Source organism: Eucyclogobius newberryi, unplaced genomic scaffold (genome assembly GCF_026437365.1).
Source record: "Eucyclogobius newberryi isolate DKJ021-1_F unplaced genomic scaffold, fEucNew1.0.hap1 SCAF_2, whole genome shotgun sequence".
NCBI classification, from domain to species: domain Eukaryota; kingdom Metazoa; phylum Chordata; class Actinopteri; order Gobiiformes; family Gobiidae; genus Eucyclogobius; species Eucyclogobius newberryi.
In genome coordinates this window covers 20,930,147-20,943,957 of record NW_027315834.1, presented here as the reverse complement: position 1 = coordinate 20,943,957, position 13,811 = coordinate 20,930,147, and the positions used below count along the sequence as shown (strand labels likewise).

The following is a 13,811-nucleotide window of genomic DNA, read 5'->3' as shown; positions in this document are numbered from 1 at the left end:
ACATGGCATAAGCACCTCTTTGTTGCAGTTCATACACTTAAGGTCTGTTTTCACTAGTTGGCACAGTTACAAGACAAGTTGTTGTGGGTTAAACTGGATCGGATTATGAACACCGTGAAGGAGACCTGTTATGTTTTTTTGGGGTAATTAGTATTGAACAATAGTAAATTATTTTGCAGTTCATTATTTGCAATAGTGATCATTGTCTCAAACTGCAGAAATGATAAGCTCCGCTTCCTCATGACGTTTCACTGTTACAAGCTACAGACGATCATTTACATTTTTGAAAACCGGCTACGTGACATTTTAGAACCAGAGATTCAATTTTTCCATACAAGCCCAACCAAGTACAGGGATGTGGGCGGAGATAGGGGGTGGGCGAAAACAATTTTCTGAGCACTTGAGCCTCAATACAGAATTACTCAAACATGCAGGAATACATCAAAATACAACTCTTGAGTAAACTTGAAATCTTTCATGTTGCTCATTTGGCGCAGCACATTAGATTTCACACAAAAGAGCACATTCCGGAAGCATTCTGTTAAAACTTCTGATGGTGAGGATAAGTGTAAGTTGCATCTGTAATCAGTTTGTAGGGGACAGGAAAGAAAAACAAGTACAGCATTTCCACAGAGTTATGTCTTTGTTTCAATTGTGAATGAGGTTTATTATCCCAACACTTCAAGCTGGCTAAATGAAGTTATGAGGTTATAGTGATCTTGATCTTCATTTGTTAGCTCCATGTTGCCAGGCCTGACGACCAACACCACATTCACTCCAGCCTCTTCTGCTGCTTTTGCCTCTGGAAAACAGAACCATAAGTCTGACATGAATCAAAACAATACTTCCAAATGGCTTGAGTCTACAAACAGAACTAGAGTACAACTCACCACGAGTAACATCTGTCAAAAAAGTGATTTCATCTGCTCCACAACCAATCCTTTCCGCTATGTTTTTATAACTTTTACTGTCTACCTTGGTGCCAATATTTGTGTCAAAGTGGCCATCAAATAACTGGAAAAATATGAAATAGATAAATAAAGATTTGCTTTAGTTTAAAGAACCATTTTATGAAGCAATTGAATACTTGCATCTAAAACATCTCCTTCAATAGAATATTCAAATAAAAGTTTCTGTGCCTCCACACTCCCAGAAGAATAAATGTACACTTTCAGGCCTCTTGCTCGCCATCTTCTGATTGCTGGAATTACATCTTCATACACTCTGTTCAGAAAAGAACCATTGTTAATATACATAAAATATCCATAACGTTCAGAAAAAGAATTCACTTACTGGCCCTTAATTCTCCCAGATGTATAGGCCGCCCTCCACATGTGTCCTTGTAGTTGTTTGAGCGCAGTAGATTTCCTGTCTGAGGCCATCTGCCAAAGAACATTATCCACTACTTCCCTAATGGCTTTCTCTTCATCTGTGTGTACAGTCTGGTCCACAGAGTGGACAAGACAAGCCCGGTTTTGTCTCATGTCCTCTTCAAGCTGTCATGACATACAGAACTTTAGTCAAGAAATATAAAATCATATTTAAGGTAAATGTTTTTTTTACTGGCTTAACCAAATATTCAATTTTAAACAGCTGGATTTAGACAAGGGCATAGTTCTATCACAGCTGCTACCAAAGTTGTTAATTATATTGCTATTGCATTAGATAATCCTGAAAAATGTTCTGCTATTTTTTGTTGATTTGTCAAAGGCCTTTGATTCAGTAGAATTCACAGTATTCTCTTTCAGTTCTAGATTTGAGTGATATTATATAATAACTTTGCTCAGTTATAATGATCTACAGGTCTCCTCATTTTTATATATTATAACAGTACAATGTAGAAAGGGAAATCCAAAGCCCTCTGACTAACTTCGTATTGTGAGAGCTGCCATTTGATTAAAATTTGAATAAATATATGGTTATCAAAGCACTATATGAGTGTGTTTTGGCACAGCATAACAGTTTTAAAGTTACCTGTCAAACTATTACTGTAATCGGATGCAAGAATGGCGTAACACTGTCACTATCAAGACTAAAGTAACACAAACGTCAAACGGATGCACTCCAAATACCTGTTTTTTAAGAAGATGGACATCTTGTTTGCATTCATCCTCTTCCCAATGAGCTGACAGGTGATCTTCTAGGTGCTCCTTTATATATGGAAATAGTATATCCTAAAAAATAAGGCAAAACGTGTAATCTCATTCAGGCCTTAATTAACTAAATGACGATCATCAAACCATTGTGCAGAGTCAAAAAAAGAAAGAAAAGCCATAACCTAAACCACCTCCTCCACAGTAAACAATCTCAGCGTGTTCACGTCAGGCTACAATCATGAAGCATACATTACCTTAACAAATGTGATTGGTGTGGTTGTTCCTTCGATATCCAATAAAAGTGCACTTGTATTTACAGGTATTGAGACACTGGCCATCTTGTCTTCTGCCAGCTAGCTTAGCATTGATAGATGTTCTTTGCACTAGTGTGTTGTGCCAAGTAGCAGTGGGTCACGCCGTCTGTGCACTCAAACAATCCTGCACGACTTGCATTCGTCTATAATGTTTACCATAGGTTCGTTCATTGGACATGAGCCCCGGTCTTCGTTTATCCGCGCTGTGATAAGGAGCAGCAGCGGATGGCCCACATGTTCAGCTCTGCGTACCCAGTGCAGTAGGTGGCGCTAAAGACACATAACGAGACACTCCTACACGCAAAAACACCTTTTATTTTTTTTTTATAAGAAAGATACAACAGCTATATAATATATAATTAAAATATATATTATTTGTCAAGAGCTTCAATAGTTTTCAAAACAAACTAGTTTTAATTAAAGCTAGAGACACCGTGGATTCTGTTGCCGTGGCAATTTCGGTGGCCATCTTGTGTTTAAAATCAGGGTTAGAAACTGCATTGATTGGTTCATTGATTAAATTGACGTTTAAATGTATCCCTGTGGTCCTAATAATGAAGAAAACTAAACGTATTCAACGGGACAATTTTCTGAATTATGAAGGTCTATGTGAAAATGCTGCTCTGGTCTATATTTATGTTGCCACATCTTGGACACTAAAAGAATGATGACCTAAAATGAACATTTCCACACAAATGTGGTAGACCTTGCGCATGAGATAAGCAGACATTTTAAAAAATCTAATTATCCGAGCTTCCTGTTAGTTTGCATGAGTTCTTAGATAGCATTTTACAGTTCAGACATGGCTGCTAGGTTGTTGGTGGGGTTGGATGACGAGGAACAAGAACCGTTGCCAATGCGATTAACAATTTGAAACTTAATATTATGTCTTTTGAATGTGGAAAAAGTCCTCAAAATGGTGCATATAACAGGAAGCTGAAACCAACCCGATGAATAGGTTACCATGACAATGAAGGCTCTAGTGTTCTTCTTCTTCTATGGTGTTTTATAGCGGTAGGTATTCAAGTGTGACATTACCACCACCTACTGTAGTTGTACGTCTTAGACTTTATTCCTTCGACTGCGACTTTATTCATTTATTCTTTAGACTTTATTCTTTATTCTTTCGACTTTCTTCTTCTTCTTCTTCTTCTTCTTCTTCTTCTTCTTCTTCTTCTTCTTCTTCTTCTTCTTCTTCTTCTTCTTCTTCTTCTTCTTCTTCTTCTTCTTCTTCCTCCCAATGTTCAAAGTGATGAAGAAAAAAGAAAAAGAAAAGTTCAGAGCGATGACGCCATGACACTCCGACACTGTAGGTGGCGATGTGTACAATTTAACGGGCTCTCCATCGCAGTAAACATATATAGACCAACGATTATATATATTCTATTTTCTAAATCTCACCACGCTACATTTGATTCTTTCCTTATCACCGATGCACACTCAAACCCTGCAGCTGTAACTACTGTGGGATTATTCGATGAAACCTAAAGTCGCTGTTGGGCCAAAAGACTCAGACGCCTAGCGGGATTTAGCCTTGCAGTTGCACAGGTACCGTTTTTTTCTGTTGTCAGGCCTGTCTTGAAATAGATTCGACCGAAAACATGTCAGAGGACTACGAGTTCAGCGAAGACGCGAGCCTCATGCGGATGGAGGAGGATGGGGAGGCGAACAGCGACGACCCAATGACGATGTGCTGCGAGTCCAGTGTGACGGGGACCGAGGCCGAGGGCTCCAGGATCGACGCCAGTAAAAACGAAGAGGATGAAGGGTTCGTATGATTCCCCCCCCCCCCCCCTGCAGCTGTCACGTCTAGACCACAGCACCACTCGAGTAACGCTGTTGCCATTGTAAAGAATAGGACCAGAGTGGGCTCCAGTACAGCCCCTCTCACCCCCTCTCCATCTCATATTTTGACCATTGAAACATGCATTACTTTAGTTGTATTATGTCCATTGTCACCTCACAATTAAAGCTGTGTTTTTGCTTCTTGTATGAGCATGAGCAGATAAAACAATCGATGCTGTTCAAAATCAAATAAATGACAAATGCGCTTGAATATAATATTAAAGGTGCACTATGTAACCGTCTGGTGGACCGTACACCACTTCCATTCACTTTTTATCGTCTTGGAGACAACCAATAATGCCACCAGGCTAAGTTACATGTTAGATCTCTTACAGTAAGCATGCATATTTGTGTGAGGAAATGTTTTATTCCGTACTGTGGAACATTCTAGGCGAAGTAATAACATCTCCATCGAAACAAGCAGGTGGCGGATGCTCCACCAGAACATTTACATAAGGCACCTTTAATTTCAAACAAATGTGTTTTTTTCCTTTTTTTGCAGGAAGATGTTTGTTGGGGGCTTGAGCTGGGATACAACCAAGAAAGATCTGAAAGATTACTTTTCCAAATTTGGAGAGGTTCTTGACTGCACGTTGAAGCTTGATCCAGTGACTGGTCGCTCAAGGGGCTTTGGTTTTGTCCTCTTTAAAGATTCCCAAAGTGTTGAAAGGGTATGAACAATATGTCAAAACAAAAAAATCATACAATGCTTACTCCTATGGTTTGTATTCTCAAGGTGGTTTCACAAAACGAGCATAAACTAAACGGAAAAGTGATTGACCCGAAAAAGGCCAAGGCTATGAAGGGCAAAGAACCAGTGAAAAAGATCTTTGTTGGAGGTCTCTCACCAGACACTCCTGAGGACAAAGTGAGAGAGTACTTTCAGGCTTTTGGTGAGGTATGTCTAATGTAAAAGGTGTTTGAGTTATTTGTGGGAATATGGTATTACACTTTTTACATAATAATACTCCAATGCTTCAAATCAACAGGTGGAGTCAATTGAACTTCCCATGGAGAATAAAACTAACAAAAGAAGAGGTTTCTGCTTTATAACGTTCAAAGAGGATGAGCCAGTTAAGACCATCATGGAGAAGAAGTTCCATAACATTGGTCTAAGCAAGGTATTTTTATTCTTCTGTTCTTTACCCTAAATGCATTTTAGTTAACACTATAAACCATTTGTTCAGTGTGAAGTCAAGGCTGCCATGTCGAAGGAGCAGTACCAGCAGCAGCAGTACTGGGGCGGCAGAGGTGGATCTCGGGCTCGAGGAAGAGGTGGTGTGTACACAATGTATAAACTACTAAGTCAAACAACAAAATCAATGACCACAAAAGAAAAACAAACAACATTACTGTAATCTGTAAATCAAGAAAATGGTTCTCTTTATTGGCATTGCAGGTCCCAGTCAAAGTTGGAACCAGAATTACGGATATTGGAACCAAGGTTATGGAAATTATGGAAATTACGGATATAATCAAGGTTATGGAGGATATAGTGGCTATGATTATTCCGGTTACAACAACTACTATGATGGATACAGTGATTATGACAGTAAGTAGCAACTGACTTAAAAGCTGTCATAAAATGGCCAGAAATATCTATGAAATGTTGTTTGTTTCTTGGTGAACATTTGAAGGTCAGTCAGGTGGATACGGCAAGTCGCCAAGGCGAGGTGGTCACTCGAACAGTTACAAGCCGTATTGATGGGAAACCCCAGAAGAACTGTAGGTATGTACAGATATGAAACCATGAAGCCTTTACGCTAAGATAGAGCATTAACTTTGGTATGGGGTCATTTTATTTCTTTTTCTCAGCACCCACAAGTACTTACAGTAGTGGTAACATAGATGTTGTGCTGATTATCATTTAACACAGCTGGCCTTCTGCTGCCTTTTTGCATCTTCTTTTTTAATTGTAAAGTTAACAGGTAAAGAACTGATACTGCAATTAATGGATGGCAAAGTTGTGCAAGGTAACAGAAAAAGAATGTTGTCTCCTAACTCTGACATACCTTGTTTGTACCTGCCAGCGGAGCTTCCTTGCAGGCCATGAGCTGACTCCCAGAAACTCTCAGGGCCCGCTCAATGCGGACCGGGTATGAGACGCATGAGCTCTCGAATGCTGCCATTTGGTATGGTCTTACAACATCCTGTATCAGCATTTCTAAACTAAACTGTATGGGACACTTCCAGCTTTGTTGTCATTCTCTCTACAAATTGTTCTTAATGTATTTAATGTAAAAAGTACACATAACAAACATATGAAATGTTATTTTTTACAGGCCCTTACTCCCCCACACGTAATTATTAAATAACTATTTGCTTTTTAAAGGCTATGTTCAGCATTCTCAAGACTTTCCAGTTCATACTGTCATTATTATTATAATATATGCATTAATAATGCCTAAATGCTTGTTTCTTTATTTAGCCTGTAGTCCTTGGCTAAAACCTGGTTCGCATTGGACTCCTCCGTGGTGGGGGATAAAGTGCTTTTTGTACTTGTATTACTGTATTTTGTTACTGACAGCAATTTAAAGGTTTTCTCTATTATTTTACTCTAACCGATTTTCTCTTATTTTTTTATTTAAAACAAGAAATTTGAATGTAATGCTTAATGTGTCCTTTGACAAAGGGAAGTTTTCTATGTATTACTGGGGATTTCTAGCTAATGAATTAATGTTAAGGTTAGCTTTAAGTTGAACTTGATTAATACTTAATAGTTCCTTATTCAAGTGTTTTTGTTTTCTATAGGTGTGTTGAGTGACTTCTGTCTGCGGGAGGAACCTCTGACGAGATGATGCTTATCAAGAAAAGTGCAATGACTGAAAGAATGAGTACTGTCTCATCATCTACAATACTTCCCAGAGTATTTAATGTCTCATAAGACTTAAGTCTTTATGTTGTGTGTTTATTTAAATAATGCTCCTTGTCTGCTTTCCCCTGTCTGCTTCTGTTTAAATAATAACCATAGAAGTGTGACTCATAGAAAAATGTATTTACTCCACTGACTTGGTCACATACAGCTTTGTTGCTTCATGATTATACACATTTATCCAAGTAAAACAGTAAACATACAGCATATCAAATGTATGACTAAACACAATAAAGTAATTAGAATACTCAAACTATAGGATTGGAGTGTATTTTCTACTTAATTCAGGCTTTTAAAACCACATTAGTATTGGCTTTTGACATTTTAATTATTTGTAAAACCAGGCTATTACATTTTATTTTGAAGATTCTATTTGTCACATCTCACAGCAGAGAGGCTTAGAAAGCGACTTTCCACAGATCTGCACCATAAAGGTGGGACAGTGTTGTATTTACAGTACAAAATGTATTCACTCATCCAGTCTTGCTAAGCTGATCAGGAGAACATTACATGAATTTGGAATTTGATGCATTTGATCTGCATTTAGATGTAAACAATGTCAAAATAATCTATTTAAAGTGGAGAAAACTGGCTGAGATTAAAGTCTTAGTAGAGTAACTTAAGACCGAGCAGTGCCTCCAGTTAGCATCACTCCAGCTAATATAGATGACATCACCTAAGGGGACGTGGGATGGATTTGTGAGCTCACGACAAAGTTGGCCTGTGTGAAAGAGTCCAATATATCAATACATTGTGAATTATCCCCTCACAGTCTGTCAGATTACATTACACAGATACAACTCTAAAATCATAAATCACATGTTACTCTGCACTTGAAATTATTTTGTTTTACTTCAGCTGAAGTAATGAGTGTATTTGGCTCATTTACGTCATGTTTCTGCCCACCTTTAGAGTAGGCTTTGTAAAATCAGTCTTTGATTATCATTTTGTTAGAACAAAACAATGAAACAAAAATCCTCTGTGCACATCGAGGAATTATTAATGGTGTTGTTAAATTGAGGCTAAAAACATTAGCTGCACAAATCAAAGTAGTTTAGCAGTGTTTATGGACTTTTAAGTACTTGATAACCACAGCATGACATGCAAAGAAACAGCATGGACAGGCAGAAACAACAACTCTCAACAAAGCTCAAAGGTTAATTGCAAGACTTATATATATATATATATATATATATATATATATATATATATATATATATATATATATATATATATATATATAATTTAATAATAATAATTAATTTATATATTTAGAAACACAACTAGCCCAAGCCAATACCATAACTGTGGAGTTTTAAGTTATTTAGATTTACATTAAAAAGTGCTCTGAATTTTGATAAATACAATAATCACATGCATTGATTAAGATTTATCAAGTCTGGGTGGCAAACACAATGATCAGAATCACAATGATCAAAACAACCACACCTATTAGGACCAGCATCTTAATGTTCTTCCACCAGTATTTTCTGGCAACTCGAGAAGATGTTCTTTGGAAGGAGTCGGCCTGAAAATAAAATAGGACATAAGCTTTCAACTTCCTAGTTGGGATCTTGCAAATGAGTGGTGTAAAGAACCAATTGTGTATTTTCTTTTGACAAAACATGTAAATGTAAATCTGACTTCCGATTTTAGAGATTGTACTTTTATTTTGAAGAACTACTTCCTGTTTGGCGGAATTTGCTAGACAGAAAAAGACGCTAAAACGGCAGAAACAGTAAAAGTTAACACGGAGCTAAATCGACACGGTTTTTGTATTAGCTACCCCTCTGAAGAGGCACAAGGTACGTTTACGTTGCATTAAAGCACAATTGTTGTATTTTGTGCAACCAAAGCTCATGTTATTTTAGTTTGGTGCTAAACACAGTTCATTGATGTGTATTTATTACGATGTCATATCAAGCTAACTTTTCCGTTGTTTTGCTAAGGTGTAAGAGCATGGCATTTAGCATTTACGCCCTGTCTTTTTGTGTTTCCCAGCTCTTACGGTGCATTTGCAAGATTTACTGCCATTAAATCTAAAAATCATCAGTAAAGTGTCAACCTTCATTCGGGGGGTATGCTACAAGTGGTATCAGTAGCTTTAGTTTACGACAGAGGAGAAAGGTCACAACTCACAGATGCTTGTAGATCGTCTGTTTTGCCAATGAGATCATCTATTCGGTCACCTCTTTCCAGGACCTTGTTGATATTGTCTTTGAGAATAACTTTCACCTCATTGACCTGACCTTGAACATGGTCAAGCTTAGAAGAAGAGCCAGAGGAAGGTGTCTGAATGCTTGGGTCTGCCTGGAAAAACACACACACAGACACACAAATGAAACACAAGATCACTTCAACAGTAAAAGCTACAGAAGAAAGCCTCAGAGCAGAAAAGAGAACACAGTTTCCAGTCATGTCTGACTTCCTGAAAAAGTGCTTACAGTTTGCATAGACGCAGTGTTTGTGAGAGTTATAAAGAAAACACAGAGTAGCCGCCTAGAACTTACACAGACTCACAACTGGCCTGTTTCTGATGCGAAAACATTATAATCCAAATTAAAGACAAATTTACCATTACAGCACTGTCCGTGTCACCGTCGACCACAAAGTTCATTCAATAATAATCTGCATCAAAGTCATGGTTTAAAGGAACACGGTGCGTGTTCAGTGAGATCAGTATGAGAGTAAATGTCTCATGAAGTTTGCACCTTGTGAGTTTAGTTATTCATTAACAGGCCAATCCTTGATCTTGTCTCAAAGGTCACACATCTGGTACGATTCATTCTGTAACCCTCTCAGATCCTGATGAACTTCTAAAGCTGAAGTTGGTACAGTTGTATTCTTTTAGTAAAAGGCCCACTTACCATCATCCGTGAGGACTGGAAGCGTGTGCTGCGGATAAAGAGGCGCAAAGGGCTGCGTTTGCGTCGGTGCAGATATTTGCAAGGCAATAAGGGTGAAGTGAAGTCATCACTTTATTTCCTCATCCTGTTTCGATCAGCAGTAAGTAACAGAGTAAAGAGATTGTGTCATTTTCACAGATGTTTCACATGTGAAGGCTATATCCAGAGTCATGCGTCCATTTTAATTCAAAATGATCAAATAGATCCTCACCTAAAGTGCCTAGTATCTAGTGTTAAAGTTCACTATTCAACACGCACACACTCACACTCGGTACAATCGGTAACTTGACTTCGTCTTCAAGAAACTGTCTTTCCGCCCGTTTCAGACGCAGTCAAAGCTGACATGGATCCAAGAATAACCAGCTGGAAAAGCTTCCTCTTCACGTCAGAGTCCGTTGGAGAAGGACATGCAGGTGAATAATAACGACATGTGGTGCCATAGAGTCCACACACCTCTGTCTATGAGGCTATGACAAAATAAACGTATATTATGTAGCCTGTTATTTTTCACTTCCAGCAGCCTTTGGATTTTTACCTAAAAAATTACACATATAAAACATCAATTAACTTGAACAATGAACAAACAAACTTGGACAATACACACGTAATTATGGGAGTGGATCAATCTAGCTTTATCACATGCTATTGTTATTCACACTAAAATACAATTGAGAGTTAACAAAACAGTATTTTTCAGTCTTCTTTTAAAATAGATAAACATACAAATTGACGTTTACCCTGGAAATTCAAATGTAAAAAAATGTCAACATTTATGTTAACAAATGTATAATGTTATGTTTGGTTGTCTTGTGTAACATGACTAATTATTATTTATTATTTATTTGGTCTCATTCACAGATAAAATGTGTGATCAAATTAGTGATGCTGTACTTGATGCATATCTAAGTAAGGACCCTGACTCTAAAGTGGCTTGTGGTAAGTACATTTATGTATTGTTGGATTATGATATTGTTTTGATCAAAATCTTAAATTCAAGGAAAGATGATATATTCTATTACAACATTGCACCAACCAAGATTTTCTATGGTAGATTAATTATGCAATATTCTAAATGAAAGCTTTTGATGCCTCTGGAGCAGAAGTGTATCGATACCCTCAGATTGACGATACCAGAATATTTTATATAATTTACATTGCGCCCTTTCGAACACTCAACATTGCTTTTTATTGCATTATTCAATGTTTTTCTGACAGAGTGTGTTGCAAAGACCGGTATGATTTTATTGGTTGGTGAAGTAACATCCAAGGCCATAGTAGCTCTTCAGTCTGTTGTCCGAAATACAATAAAGAAGATTGGCTATGATGACTCAGCCAAAGGTGCAGTGATTAGCATTTTTCCAAACCCAATAAGTATTACCTTTATCAGTTGTTTATTTCACTCTGATCTGTAGGATTTGACTATAAGATTTGTAATGTGCTGATTGCCCTTGAGCCACAGTGCGTGGAGATCTCTGACTGTGTCTTCAAAGGCAGAGACGAAGAGGATATTGGTGCTGGTGACCAGGTTCAAAATCTTTAACAATACACGCACACTTGTTTCTAAACAATTACTATTTAAACAAGAACATTGCCTCGCAGGGTCTAATGTTTGGGTATGCCACAGATGAGACAGAAGAGTGCATGCCTTTGACCATACTCCTGGCTCACAAACTCAACTACAGGTTGAGGGAGCTATCCCATTGTGGAGAGTGTCCTTGGATACGACCTGACTCCAAGTCCCAGGTCAGATGCAATCATTTTAATAGGGTGGGGCATTTTAGGAGGGTTGCTAAAATGTTACTATTGCAGGTCACTGTGGAATATAAAGACAACATGGGGGCAATGGAGCCACAGCGAGTTCACACAGTTGTTATCTCAGTGCAACACAGTCCTGACATTGCACTAGAGGAGATCAGGCACCAGCTTATGGAGAAGGTAGTGAAGGTGGTCATTCCTGAGAAGTATCTGGATGACAAGACCATCTACCATCTGCTTCCAAGTGGGATGTTCCTGTTTGGCGGCCCACAGGTTAGCACTTTGTAAATGGATGTTTGGGAAGTCCACTCGCATGTTCCTGATTTTTGTGGTACTGAAATTCAGGCGGATGCAGGCCTTACAGGACGTAAAATAATTGTCGACACCTATGGAGGCTGGGGTGGGCACGGAGGAGGGGCTTTCTCTGGAAAAGATTCCTCAAAAGTAGACCGGTCTGGAGCATATGCCGCACGCTGGGTTGCCTGGGTTTAGTGAAAGCTGGACTATGCAGAAGGGTCCTTGTTCAGGTAATTTGATTGATAACTGCAGATTTATATGTATATTTATTATTATGTAAAACATTTTTTTACAACTAGATCTCTTATGCCATTGGAGTCAGCCATCCACTTTCTATCTCTTGTGTTTCACTTTGGCACGTCAACCAAAGATGAGGATGAGCTGCTGCAAATTGTAAAGAAGAATTTTGACCTGAGACCAGGAGTGATTGTAAAGTAAGTTAAATAGTATTGTGTATAGTCTACCACTAAAGTTATATGGTGGTTTAACATGTGTGTGTATTTTTTACTATAGGGAATTGGGTCTAAGAAGACCCATTTTTCAGGACACCGCCTGTTATGGTCATTTTGGCAGAGAAGAATTTCCCTGGGAGCAGCATAAACCTTTGGTCTTCTAAAAGATTAACACAACTCAGTAAATATTTCTAATACTAGTACATACCGCCACAAGTTAAAAGTACAAAGATATATCAATGTCTATTGTAATGCTGTGCAGTTTGGCATAATGTACTTTGCTTTATATTTCTAATCTGCCTTTTTGTCAGAGGGAGGAAAAGACCATTTGTAATCAGGACAATAAAGGAACTTTGAACAAGCTCAATGATTATGGTATGATTATGACCATACAAATGTGGATACATCTGGGACAGAGATCCTGCTTGATACAATATTAACTAGTGATACAGCTTAATGCATTAAAAAGATCAAATATACCCTAAATTAAAGATTACATTTACAGAATGACAAGCAATAAATTATTGCAAAATGTACCTCAGAAATGCTACAATTGAAATGATGTGTTTGTGTACATAAATGATTGTGAGAAATACTTAAAGGTTTTAATAAACAGACTCAACACATTAATGGTTGCTTTCCCACCTAAAGATGGTAATGTTGTAAATTCCTGTATTGGAAGCAAATGAAGAAAGGTTGTTAGTTTGGTTAGTTGTTTGAGAGGAACAGCAGCACATGGTTCACTAAAGGGTGACCAAAGGGGACTGTTTAGCTCCAAATAGGACACCCATTCCAACCAGCATTATAGAATATAATATTCAAAAGTCTCTTTAATCATTGACTGGCAGCATTTCCAGCTCCAAGGCCATTTCAATCATCTGGACCAGCCTTTCCCAATGTTATCTGTATTGCGGCCCCCTTTTTGTTTCGAAGATGTCATGGGGCCCCCTAATTGTAATTTACGCTTATATCAAAATCCATTCAATCTCTACCGCTTGTTCCCGTTAGGGGTCGCGGGTGACTGGAGCCTATCCCAGTGACTTTGGGCCTTAGGCGGGGGACACCCTGGACAGTGGCCAACTCGTCGCAGGGCCAGCACAGAGACAGAGACACGGACAAATATTCACTCTCACATTAATTCACTGTGGCCGATTTAGAGTTAATTTAGCCTAACACATGCATGTCTTTGGACGGTGGAGAGAATCCGGAGAGAACCCACGGTAACATGGGGAGGACATGGAGACTCCACCCAGAGAGAACATGTGATGTTGGTC

General features: G+C 38.3%; 4 protein-coding genes across 8 annotated transcripts; 2 read left to right on the top strand and 2 right to left on the bottom strand.

Annotated features, from left to right (window-relative positions):
* Positions 1–624: 624 nt before the first annotated feature.
* enoph1 (enolase-phosphatase 1) lies at positions 625–2,660 on the bottom strand. Its single transcript, XM_072454350.1, has 6 exons — positions 2,351–2,660; positions 2,073–2,174; positions 1,294–1,496; positions 1,092–1,224; positions 891–1,014; positions 625–802 (listed from the first exon to the last, which is right to left on the bottom strand). Exons 1-6 carry the CDS (start codon positions 2,432–2,434, stop codon positions 669–671), a joined length of 780 nt encoding a protein of 259 aa, XP_072310451.1. The 5' UTR covers positions 2,435–2,660; the 3' UTR covers positions 625–668.
* A 1,062-nt stretch (positions 2,661–3,722) lies between these two features.
* On the top strand, positions 3,723–7,086 carry hnrnpd (heterogeneous nuclear ribonucleoprotein D). Of its 4 annotated transcripts, none has more exons than XM_072454347.1 (8): positions 3,723–4,178; positions 4,758–4,926; positions 4,992–5,153; positions 5,245–5,376; positions 5,443–5,530; positions 5,655–5,809; positions 5,881–5,984; positions 6,286–7,086. In XM_072454347.1, the coding sequence occupies exons 1-8, from the start codon at positions 4,012–4,014 to the stop codon at positions 6,311–6,313; spliced, it is 1,005 nt and encodes a 334-aa protein (XP_072310448.1). In that variant the 5' UTR covers positions 3,723–4,011; the 3' UTR covers positions 6,314–7,086. The 4 variants fall into 4 exon arrangements, with proteins under 4 accessions (XP_072310448.1, XP_072310447.1, XP_072310450.1 ...); XM_072454346.1 differs by having other exon boundaries at positions 3,725–4,178; positions 5,443–5,533; XM_072454349.1 differs by having other exon boundaries at positions 3,725–4,178; positions 5,655–5,807; positions 5,893–7,086.
* A 1,341-nt stretch (positions 7,087–8,427) lies between these two features.
* LOC140367730 (vesicle-associated membrane protein 8) lies at positions 8,428–10,137 on the bottom strand. 2 transcript variants are annotated; one of them, XM_072454345.1, is made up of 3 exons: positions 9,995–10,137; positions 9,267–9,437; positions 8,428–8,655 (listed from the first exon to the last, which is right to left on the bottom strand). In XM_072454345.1, the coding sequence occupies exons 1-3, from the start codon at positions 9,998–10,000 to the stop codon at positions 8,521–8,523; spliced, it is 312 nt and encodes a 103-aa protein (XP_072310446.1). In that variant the 5' UTR covers positions 10,001–10,137; the 3' UTR covers positions 8,428–8,520. The 2 variants fall into 2 exon arrangements, with proteins under 2 accessions (XP_072310446.1, XP_072310445.1); XM_072454344.1 differs by lacking the exon at positions 9,995–10,137 and adding an exon at positions 9,703–9,828.
* Positions 10,138–10,322: 185 nt separating this feature from the next.
* On the top strand, positions 10,323–13,101 carry mat2al (methionine adenosyltransferase II, alpha-like). Its single transcript, XM_072454342.1, is given in 11 exon segments — positions 10,323–10,446; positions 10,892–10,969; positions 11,249–11,371; positions 11,446–11,558; positions 11,633–11,776; positions 11,843–12,061; positions 12,134–12,269; positions 12,272–12,315; positions 12,385–12,426; positions 12,428–12,519; positions 12,599–13,101. Coding segments are annotated over 11 exon segments (1,164 nt in total). The 5' UTR covers positions 10,323–10,376; the 3' UTR covers positions 12,702–13,101.
* Positions 13,102–13,811: the final 710 nt, after the last annotated feature.

Coding starts and splice junctions, on each gene's coding strand:
- enoph1 (XM_072454350.1), bottom strand. CDS start 2,434: ATGGCCAGTGTCTCAATACCTGTAAATACAAGTGCACTTTTATTGGAT. Junction 2,175..2,350: donor CACCAATCACATTTGTTAAG/GTAATGTATGCT, acceptor CTTATTTTTTAG/GATATACTATTTCCATATAT. Junction 803..890: donor TTTGACAGATGTTACTCGTG/GTGAGTTGTACT, acceptor TCTGTTTTCCAG/AGGCAAAAGCAGCAGAAGAG.
- hnrnpd (XM_072454346.1), top strand. CDS start 4,012: ATGTCAGAGGACTACGAGTTCAGCGAAGACGCGAGCCTCATGCGGATG. Junction 4,179..4,757: donor AAAAACGAAGAGGATGAAGG/GTTCGTATGATT, acceptor CTTTTTTTGCAG/GAAGATGTTTGTTGGGGGCT. Junction 5,985..6,285: donor AAACCCCAGAAGAACTGTAG/GTATGTACAGAT, acceptor TGTACCTGCCAG/CGGAGCTTCCTTGCAGGCCA.
- LOC140367730 (XM_072454344.1), bottom strand. CDS start 9,744: ATGAACTTTGTGGTCGACGGTGACACGGACAGTGCTGTAATG. Junction 9,438..9,702: donor ACACGGACAGTGCTGTAATG/GTAAATTTGTCT, acceptor GTGTTTTTCCAG/GCAGACCCAAGCATTCAGAC. Junction 8,656..9,266: donor CAGACGATCTACAAGCATCT/GTGAGTTGTGAC, acceptor TTTTATTTTCAG/GCCGACTCCTTCCAAAGAAC.